This window comes from Sprattus sprattus (assembly GCF_963457725.1).
Source record: "Sprattus sprattus genome assembly, chromosome: 5".
NCBI classification, from domain to species: Eukaryota; Metazoa; Chordata; class Actinopteri; order Clupeiformes; family Clupeidae; genus Sprattus; species Sprattus sprattus.
Window position 1 is genome coordinate 7,780,910 of NC_137924.1, and position 11,573 is coordinate 7,792,482.

At 44.5% G+C, this 11,573-nt stretch overlaps 1 protein-coding gene across 1 annotated transcript in view; it reads left to right on the forward strand.

Moving 5' to 3' along the window:
• LOC308365148 (polyprenol dehydrogenase) overlaps nt 1-2,189 on the forward strand; it is a gene marked incomplete at its 3' end in the record, with an annotated part of 23,256 nt that extends 21,067 nt beyond the window's left edge. Inside the window, exon 7 of the mRNA XM_080838492.1 lies at nt 1,992-2,189. Coding sequence (XP_080694618.1) covers nt 1,992-2,189 — 198 coding nt within the window. The remainder of the gene's footprint in view (nt 1-1,991) is intronic.
• Nucleotides 2,190-11,573: the final 9,384 nt, after the last annotated feature.

Consider the following 11,573-nt stretch of genomic DNA (forward strand, 5'->3'; position numbering starts at 1 on the left):
CAATGCAGATTTGATTTACATGTAAATCTTTACAAAGCTGTTCTGCGGTCATAGTCCACTATTTATGTCTAGGCACGCCCATTCTCTGGGGCAACCTAAGTGTTCAATAGAGACACAACACAACACTCAAAGAAGTCAATATGATTTATTTTATTACTTTACCAATCTTAGGTGAGTCACATACCACAGCGCTTTCTAACCACCTCCTCCAATTAAAATGTCGGAATGGAATTCATGGCAACCAAACAGCAAGGAGGTAAACAGAGGGGTGACTAAAGGTTATTCTCCTGCAGCGCACACATTTCACTCTCTGGTGGAATATGAGTGGCCTGCATCGTTAACTAGGTTTGTTTGCAGAACGTATGTTAACATGTTTAAAAAATAAATAGGCTCATTCTTGAAACACCTCTCTGGCACAACAATTAGACTTTAGACTTTAGACGTTGGACAACATTAAAAGATTCCCTAAATGACATGCCTAACAGAGATGTCTGCACACAGTATGTTTTTAAACCCTTCAATCTGTCCCTGTTTATCTTTTTGGCCTTTCCGCCATCGCAGTTGTGTTTTATCTGACAAATAATCAGTGGATATGCTGCAATCAGCCTAAAGCTGTCATTGATTAGCCTTTGTGGAAAATGTCCTGCCCTGTATGAAACGTAACTGACCTGAGGACAGTGTGTCCAGATGGGCTCAGTGACCAGCTCTCATCTAGCCATGTTGTATACTGCAGTTGTAGCCAGATATCAGGGGAAGCAGCTGTGACAGTGTTTGAGTGACAGCCAGACAGTCCCTGTCGTCCTCTGCGCGCCCGGCGCTCCTCCAGGGACAGTCCCCTCACCATGACACCTGCTGCTGCTGCTGCAGCCACCCGTGCATAGCCGTGTTTTGCCATGTCAGTTTGGCCACATTGCCCAGGGCTAATGTGTTGTCAAGGTTAAGGTGATGATATGAAACGTGCGCACATACTACTGAATTATGTATGACCTACGCTATTTCACGGGGAGACTCTCTCTTTAGCATACCATTTAAAAAGAGCATTTCCATTTTCCAAAGACCATTGATTCGGTCAGATTTCTGAAATTGTGAGTAATTACAGAAGCTTATCTGTGAGACCAGTGGGTACTAATGTAGGTGGACGAGCATGGAATGCCAGAGGAGCTTCCTGCAGCATACCTTATGCATACTGCACATCTCTGCACCACCTAAAAACATTGATGTTTGACTTTAAAGGCAAGTTCATGCGTAACGCTGGCGTGGAGCTCACTCGTCTCCACACTGATGTGCGCGCGTGTGTCACATATGCCAAAGGGCTGTGCAGTCAAAGGCTGTATCCGTCAGGAAATATGGCCTCGCATGTGAAAACAGACAGAGCTCACGGCCAGTGCCGCTCAGAAGTTCATGTTTTGCTATCCATTTCACCAAAGCGCTAGCCCTGTATGTTAGGCTCAAGGATATTGTTCCACATACTAGAACAGAACAGCTTGGAGCATCTCTTGAGACTCTTGCCATTCTGTGTAATCCAACAAGAGAACTTTCTAAACATAGCTATGGATTTTAATCTTCCCATTACGGAACAACAGTCATCTCCCAGACGTTTTGTACTCCGGCAACCCCAGTGGACCTGTTTGTCAGAACATTTGGCTTCACACACGTCATTGAGGTTGATTTAGGATGTTATTGATGTACTGTGTATGTTCATCTTCACTGATATGAGCTTGAATTAGTTTGCATTGGTGTGTACATTTATACAGTGAAAGCTTATTTCTTTTATCTTACATCCAGAAAATAAGCTATTTCAGTGCTGCTGCCACCGATTTGTTTACCTGAATGAATTGCTGAGGTTTGAAACAGCATGTCATTCATTCTCAGGAGGTCCAGGTGTCTGTGTGTTTTTCACAAGTCAGTGTTTGCCCAGCTCTGAGTTGAGCTGGCATGAGCCCCGTGAGACTGAGCGTGAGCCATATGTGCATGTTTGTCCGTCTCCACAGACGCCGGCCCAGGGAGCCTCCACGGCCATCTTTGGAGCCGCCGCCCCCGAGCTGGAGGGTGTGGGGGGGTGCTACCTGCACAACGGACGGCGGGCCTGCTCCTCCGGGGAGTCCTACGACGAAGCCCTCCAGGCCGACCTGTGGACTCAGAGCTGCCGGCTGGCGGGCCTCCTGCCAGAGCCTCGCCGAGCAGACTGAAGGGGGAGTGCTGCTGTCAGAGGAGCTCCGCGGGGGACAGACAGGAGAGAGCAGACTGAAGGGGGAGTGCTGCTGTCACAGGAGCTCCACCGAGGACAGGAGACAATCCGGTCCAGCCAGTTTCCCTGCTGCTGCTGCTGCTGCTGCTGCTGTCGCTGTCCCAGCATCTGAGCAGTGGAAACTCTAACCCTGTTCACCAGCCCCAAGCTGGGTTTCTTTGTTTTTTTTGTTTTTCAAAGGGGGGGGGATTCAGATCTTGGCAAATAGCTCAACATTTTTAGTGTTGACAGTGTCATTCTCGCTGATGAACATTTATAAAGGCTGTGACTCGGGTGTCATGCGTACTGTACGGATGAAAGTCTCCCACATATTTATATTCACAGACGAAGGGCGTATTGCAAGAATGAAGATTAATGTGAGCCCCCGCCTTTTCCCTCCTGCACTGTGAGCGTGCGTACACTGCTGTAGCGGGCGTTTGATCTTCCAGGAGGAAAAAAAAAGAAAAGGAAAAACTGAAAAAGCACCTTGCCTCCACAGGTATAAAGTCTGTGGTAGATTGCCCTTTGAGCCTGGTTCCCTTTGTGTTGGTTTTTTGTTGTTGTTTTTTTGTTGTTGTTTCTGTTGTTGTCCCTGTGACACGTCAATGTGATCTTAACCACTGTGATGACTTTAGATGTTTTATTTTCTCATCTGGACCCCTAGGTAAAGGCGTATCAGTTGTGTGTCTCACAAATAGGCTAGTCTGCCTCTTGTGTGTGTGCACAACGATTGAAGGGTGAATAATGTTTTCAAACTCTTGTGATTATTTGTTTGCTAATGTTGCAGTTCCAAGGGGATGATGTTTTTAAAGTCAGAGAGATGCGCCGGTGTAAGAGTAATGGAATGCCCTGCAACACCCCTTGCTTTGACTTTGACATCGGTGGTGCATTCCTAATGAAAAAACATAAATTCTTAATCAGCTCGACAAATACGCCTCTGCTAATCAGACTTGTTGACAGAAAAGGGTACTTGAAATAACCTCCAATTGTCCGTGTGTGTGTGTCCTTTTTTGCTTTGTACAAAGCCTTCATGCACTAGATCAATAAATAATGCTGGTTTTTCTAATAGCACAAACACAGCTTTACCATCCTCATGATTTTGTTTTCTCGAAATCAGTGTTATGATTTGATCCTCGTCTCTCCTCTCTGGACATGATCCCAATATGAGATGAGCGGTTTAGATTTCCCAGCGTTGGCAAACGTGACACAACTGCCAAAGCTCCATCTGCAAAGGAAGGCCCAAGGCAAATATGATCATCAGTGCTCATAGAAGCAAGCTTAATCACAACAAATGCTCAATCAAAATGGCCGATCCATATCAATGACTACTACTACCTTTCCTAACACACACCACACACACACACACACAAACACACACTTTGAATAATTCATTACCAACATCTGTTTAAATTTCATTTCAAGCGGCCCATTGAGGAGCGCCTGGGCCTGGTGCCGCCAGGGTGCCGTGTAGGTAATTGGTAACGTGTAGTGGAGTCCTAGGGGGTGACTGGAGTAATAACAATGAGATTGCACTGCCCTGTTTGCACCCCAGCAGCAACCTCTCATGGAATTGATGTTGCAGCTTAGCATATCATTTAGCCTGTGAATGGAATGTGAAAAGCAGAATGTCCCACATGGTCATGGCCAGTGGTGTAGTGGTCCCTGGAGAAGTGGGTATACTCTTCATTTTTTTTTAAGCAGCCCATACAGCACAGGATAAACGCCCTGTTTTGAGAAGTGGGTAGACGCAATGCTGACTGAAGAATAAGGGGGTATACTCTGTATACCTGCGTATACCCTGGACTACACCGCTGGTCATGGCCGTGCGTCACGGGTCTCCATCCTCTCCTCTGGTGCTCAGTTTCTTAAAGAATCAGAGTTCTGACCATCCCTAGTCAACAGAGTCAATGGGAGATATTGCGCATTTATTTTATTTACCGATACTGACCGGCGGACTATACATTATCCCTTACATATATGGCTGAGAGACAGGAAAGAGGGACTAGGTGAAATGCAGGGATGTTCTTCATCAGTACTGTATGTTTTTCCCCTTGATGCCATGGCAGAGATTGGTTGTCATTTGTCTTTCTGGCTGAACATTGAAGAAGCTAAGGCTATCAGCTTTTCATTATTCTTTTGCTCCATCAGGCAGTAGATTAAGTCTTTGGCTGAGCATATAAAAGGAGACAAAAGTGAAACTTTACAGAGATATCAGCCATGGCTTAAGAAGAGGGAAACTATAGAGAGATATCAGCCATGGCTTACGAAGAGGGGAAAAAACCTGAATGATTTGGGGTAGTTTGGCTGAACAATGTCTTCAAGGTTGCAGTTTTTTTTCCGATTTTTAGTCTTCGTGTTCTGTTGTCAAACTCCTACACAAGGGAACATCATGTATGTTTCTGCCATTACTTCTTATCGCAGACGCTTATTTCATAGTTAATTTCATTGCGCAGTAATGCCAAAATAGTTAACAGATTTCTACTGTCCCCATATGTGCTGTTTGGTGTCTTCAAGAGTAGAGCAGTATAGCAACGTGGTAGTCCTGTCTGTGTACGTCTTTCTAGTCTGTGTATTAATGTCTTTACCAGCTGAATATTCTCTAATGATGAATTCTCTTTGTGCTGATCAACATTGACATTCTTTTTTGGTAACTTCTTGGATTAGAAGTTCCAGCACACCCATTTTCGTTTTCATTTGGTTTCTTATACATGTCCCACTTTTTCTGTGGGTTTGGGCTACTGTGTTCTTCAGGTTAAGTTCAATTAGCCACCAAGAAATCTCCAAATAAGCACATGTTTGTGCCAGCAGCCCATGTGGGACCTTTAGGGGGAGCATTTATATTAAATGTTTACATCCCGATATGGTACCTTACAATTAAATGGGTATTACATGATTAGACGTGTTATATCATTGAATAACACCATTATTGTTTTAATGTTGAGAAAACATTGTAATGAAGTTTTTTGTCTTAACATTTAAGTTTATTATATTGTTTTATAGTCCTATTGTTCCTCCTGTGCCAAAAGCCCCTTTGACATGTACCAAGAGTAACATTTAACTGTGAACTGACATTTTTATTTTTCAACAAGAACAAGTAGCTATGAAGAAGAAGTAACTATGTAAGGATGAGTGTACACACGGAGTTGTTGAGTGAGATATTGCGTTTGAGACAAAAATCTGTGTTTTCCCCTCTCAATATGTATTCCCTATTTCCGTTTTATATTTGAAGATGATGGATAAAAAAAATGATTTAAGTGTACGTAAATGTATATATTTTAAAGTGTGATAGTCAAAATGTTCATACATTTTTGTTTCAGTTTGCTGTATATAGTTCTCAGTGACGTAGCTCAAGCTTTGATGCTGTCTGCTGTCTTTAAGCAATGTCCAACCAAAGCCCGTTGAGATGACTCACAAGGACTTGAAGTGACCTGCTTTGCAGCCTATGAGAAAGTAATACGCTCACTGTTATAATTGTGCTGTGTTGGAGCTCTTTCTGGAAATTTCCGTTCCATTCTCATATCACTGTGAGCTAAACAATAACAAGGCAAACAAACGAAAACATTAAAAATGTTTGAACTCAAAATATTATAGACTGTATCTTTTTTACTCCTCAAGGACCTTATGATACTTTTTGAATCTGAAGGTTAATCTGACCTTGTCAGTGGTTGCATTGTGCTGCTGTGCTGCCTCCCACACCATTTTTTGCCTGTCTGACAGATGGTGAGTTCATTTTCTACTTGGGCCATATGTAACAGAATGGTTTTCTCTCATTTTCAGTTCCAGCCAGCCTGAACAGTGTTGTCACAGTATCCCTATCCTATGGTCGTGTGGTGTGTGTTCCACATAGGAGACAGTAGGACATCCGGAGCTCTTCAACATACTCCCTGGTGTGTGTGATTGCATGGCATGTTTGTGTGAAGGACGTTTGGAAGACGGCATAAACCACTGCATGACAAACCATATCAGCAGTCAAGTCACTTGGTGAGAAAACATCTACGCCAAACAGACAAGAAAACTGCAGCCCAGCCCAGAACAGCCCACCCCACCCCACCCCACCCCACCCCAGCCCAGCCCAGCCCAGCCCAGCCCAGCCCAGAACACCCCACCCCAGCCCAGCCCAGCCCAGCCCAGCCCAGCCCAGCCCAGAACACCCCACCCCACCCCAGCCCAGCCCAGCCCAGCCCAGAACACCCCAGCCCACCCCACCCCACCCCAGCCCAGCCCAGCCCAGCCCAGAACACCCCAGCCCAGAACACCCCACCCCACCCCAGCCCAGCCCAGCCCAGAACACCCCACCCCACCCACCCCACCCCAGCCCAGCCCAGAACACCCCACCCCACCCCAGCCCAGCCCAGCCCAGAACACCCCACCCCACCCACCCCACCCCAGCCCAGCCCAGAACACCCCAGCCCACCCCAGCCCAGCCCAGCCCAGAACACCCCACCCCACCCACCCCACCCCAGCCCAGAACACCCCACCCCACCCACCCACCCCACCCCAGCCCAGCCCAGAACACCCCACCCCACCCACCACACCCCACCCCACCCCACCCCACCCCAGCCCAGCCCAGCCCAGAACACCCCACCCCAGCCCAGCCCAGCCCAGAACACCCCAGCCCAGCCCAGCGCAGCCTGACTGAGGCAAGACCATCCTCCTCTTCTTGAGCTCTCCTTAATGGCTGCTCCTGAGAAAAAAAATGGCACTCAGAGCATTGAGACAATGAATTACACACTCCCCGTGTAATACCAAACAATGCCCTGCAATCAAACAGGAAAGAAAAGAACAATTACAATGTCATTAACGCCACTTCAGTATAATGGCACAGATGGCCAGCCTTGCTCTCTCTGTTGTGTCTTCGAGCAGATGCTGGTTTTGTCAAGCCTAGTTCCCTTAAGGCAGCCAACATGCATTGTTTTGAAATCTTCCTTTAACGCTTGTCAATTACATAAAGCACCAGTGAAGCAGGGTGCCACTGAGACCTCCGTATTAGTAAATTAAGTCACTAAGTGAGCTTGTTTGCTTCTACAGTTCCAAGAAAAGTATTTGCGAAATATATAGTGGTTCATTTGATTTCTTATTAACGCTGAGGGAGACAGATAGGGGGGTATTTTTGATTGAAAAAGGTCTTTGCTGAAGCATGCCATTCATCACTCTAATGATGTCCTCTCCTGCCCTCGGTGCTCTCTCTCCCTCAATAATGGATCAAATGTTGCTCCTCTTACCTCAGGGCTTTGTCTTATGAAGCGTGTGTCGTATGTTTGCTCTCTTCATTTTTACATGCATTTGCCTCCTCTGGAAGCGTTACCGTCGCCTCATTACAAGCACTCTCAGGATATTTATGGCTCTTCCACTGGGAGTTTTCTTTTTTTTTATGATAGTATTTTTCAATTTGCTCAACATTCTCGGAGGAAAAAAAGCCTCACTATTGAGAGATGAGAACGGGAGGCTGGCGTGGCGTGCAGGTTATCTGCATCTCAAGCAGTGTTGGGGGAGGCTGTCAGGATTGTGTGTGTTGAGAGATGGCTGCTCGGGACGCCATCCATTGTGCAAAATATATGAGTGGTTTGCCTGACGCCTGAATGCAGGAGGCCAGATGTTGTCAAGTGTTTCTCAGTGCTGATCCATCATCCCTGCCTGCCACTGCTTCACGAGGCTCCACCCTGGATTGAAATGTGTATTCGTAGGCAACAAGGTCAATATAGTGATAGTGACTGTCAAGCACCTTCTTTTTTTTTTTACAAGATAATATATAAGAATCATGTCATATCACTAGAAACTATTGAAATTTTAAAGAAAAGAAATAGTAAATTGAGTGTAAAGACAAAATATCTTTTTTACTTCCATTTCTGTCATTGTTTTACTTTCAGTCTAGTCAATTGTTCTGTATATACACACATTCACTGTTCCCAATGACAACATTTACATTTACATTTAGTCATTTAGCAGACGCTTTTATCCAAAGCGACTTACAAGGACATTGCATTTATACATCAGGAGCAGTTTAGGGGTTCAGTGTCTTGCTCAAGGACACTTACACACTTGGTAAGGAGGATTGGGGAATCGAACTAGCCACCTTCCAATTACTAAACGACTCCTCTACCCCCTGTACCACTGTCGCCCCAAGGCCATAAAAGACTGACTGAAGACACCCCCAAAACTACAACACACCAAATGTGTCAGACTCCTCAGTCCTTCAGTAAACCCACCCCATTCATATTTAATTCCCTGGGTATGATGATGACATCTCTACTCTGGGTAGGGAGCATATTTTGCCCTTAGACGTCACCTTAAGGGATAGTCATTTTCAGTCACTTCTGTTTTCTTGTTTACTTCTAAAAATGTAACACTACCTTCATATAATGCCTTTGGTATACATACAGTAAAATTCACTGGTAATGTAATTAGATACATATTTTGGAAAAGTCTAGTGCCCCTTCATATAAAAGGCGATAAAGTATAAGAGTTTGCATGTCTTAAGATGCACCGCAAGTCTCCTGTGAGGTTAGTGTTTTCAATGCTGAACAAAGTATGGTCTTCGAAAAACACATCCAAGAAAATAGATTTTGTCCTTGTGCTACCAAGTGAAATGGAATATACACTTAGCATACATTAGCCATCATCGCTTGGGGCGTTACATAGCTCAAGGGATACAACCTCATTTTTCAGAGCCATCAAATATTCTCACACTCTTCCCCCATCATATGACACACACACACACACACACTGTGTGATATTCTCACACTCTTCCCCCCACCGGGCCCCTAACAGCCTTTGGCACCTCGCGCCCCAGGGCCTGCGAGGGGGAACTCTTCCACTTCATCCACTCCCCCATACCACAGTGACTGAATCACCACTGGACAAGATCTATATGTGTCATATCATATAAATGCACAGACCTGCACGGACCCCTCCGAGACTTGAACCAGTTATCGTCCGACAAACTCAGTAATGGAACGTGTCCTCCGTGGTTAGGAAGACAGAGTATAGTAGCGGGTGTGCTGTTCTGTTGCAAGTCTATTTTATCCATGTGTATAAAAGGGAGGTTTACAGCTATGAAGTGAGTCTGTCAGTATTTCAGAGAGAGATGAAATGCAATGCATATTTTGCCCTTAGACGTCACTTTAAGGCAGACATCGCTGGACTTTTTAAAAATAAATAATTATTATTGTTGTTGTTGTTGTTGTTCTCCAAGTCTTTGGTTAGGCTCTCATGCGTTATTTGAAGTCAAGTCTTTGGCCATGCCAGGAGGATAGCAAGTATAAACTTGAATTAGTACTTCATTTAGTACCTCAGTTATCCTTTTCTATTCTATATCTGGCAAAACAGCATCAACAAGAGACTATCTACGTCTCCTTATGGTGATGAAAGCAGCCACTCACATGAGTTGTGTACGAGACAAATCCCTGAAAGCTCCTCTTTGGTGGGAATCCATACTGTAGAGGGGTAAAGGTGTGACTGACTGTTCTTTTATAGCAGGGCTGCCCAATTTGGGGCCCGCGGGCCAAATGTGGCCCGCGCTGGATTTATTTTGGCCCGCGCTCCGGTCAGAATTATAGTTAGAACGTCATTTGTTAGACAGCATTTTAACCCATTTTTAACAGGGTCTCTGTTTCAACGTCATATTTAACTAAGACTGGTTGCAGTTCACTGCTTGGCCACAGTTTTAACATGGTTTCAGATGGGTCAAGGGGGGCGCTATTGACCTTTTGTCAATACAGATCCATATCTATGGTTATCTTGTTGCTATGCTAGCTAACTAGCTAGCTTTTACCTTAACCTTAAACGATTTAAATGGAAGAGCTCCGTTTGCATGAAATGATAGCTAGGTATCTAGCTGATGTTTTAGTCTTCTCAACTTACATGTATAATGGGAAAAGGTAGAACAAGTTCATTCATGTGTTCAAATTCACACATGTCAACACGAGTTTAGCAACTGCCAACTGTAAGTACCTTACTTATGTTTGTGTAAAGAATGTTGAAATGAAATATGAAATCAACCAGTAGTCAATGTGCAAGCTCTCTCTCTCTCTATCTGAGTTGGGGCAGTCTGTCCTTCAGTTGAGGTCAAGGCATGATGCTCTCTTGCTACAAGTTTCACCTGTTCGTGTTGGCTTAACAAATGTTTGTGGAGGTAGCCTTTGGAGTCAAGTGCTGTCACGGCGCTTGTTTCCACGGCACAGCTTACACGTGACTGTTATATCTTTCTCTTTTGACGGATACAAATAGAATGGAGTATTTCCATCGAAACATCAGTAGTCACTCTTGTTGCCTGCAATCATGTTTATTAGCCTTTAACTTGCTGTTAGTTGATTGGCCATTATATAAGTCTCCTACCTATCTTCCCTGTGTATACTAATAGATTACATTAAATTAGTATGATATGTTAATAAATGTTTCTTTTTTTAACCTGAAGCAAATGTTATCTTTCCCCATTATTTTCGTCTTGGAGTATACCAGAATGCTTAATTTACATGTTAAAATAACAAAAAAATCTGGGGGGGATACCCCCGGACCCACCTACAGGGGCTTGGTTTGTCACCTTTTTTAGCCCTTCTTAGTTTGCAGGTAAGAATATTAATGGTAATGTTAATTGGGTACACATATGCACTACATTTCAATATAATGGGACCTGACCTAACATGAAACTCTGGTTTTGGCCCGCGGCCCTCCACTCCGATTAATATTTGGCCCCTGACAAGAAAGAATTTGGGCACCCCTGTTTTATAGCATACATGTGTTCTACAGGTGCACTATCAGCATCACAAGCACGCATTCAGTCCACGGTAGGCACAGGCATGCCAGTCACCGTGGACACGAGCGTCAGCTATATTTAGAAGTGAATGCTGCGTCTCACTAATGATGTGTGTGATTAGCCTTAAATACAGGCCTGATACGGTCACAGGGGTGAGACAGAAACATCTTATTTGGGACCTTAAAGAGCAAGGTAGCATTAAGCATTCTGACACACACCCCTGACACTGAATGCCAATCAGGGCTTTAGACGCAGATGCAATCCTTCAGGTGGCAAAGTGCAGTGAGCAGGTTAATTGGAACCCCTAATCAGCCAGGCAATGGATGCGCCACGATCAATAAGCATTGCAGATGCAGATTAAAGTAAATCTCAGTGACGCTTATTATGTATCCTCACAAGAGAAATGCATAAATCCACAGTTTTACATGAAGAGTGGATAATGCCGTGATTCTGTTTTGGGGATTATGAAGCATTATACAATTCCCAAACAATCTCTAAGTCTGAATACATTACACATCAACCAGTTGGCAAAATGATACAGATGATGCTTTTGAAAACAAGGAATACCAACAACCTTAGTGTGTGGGGATCTCA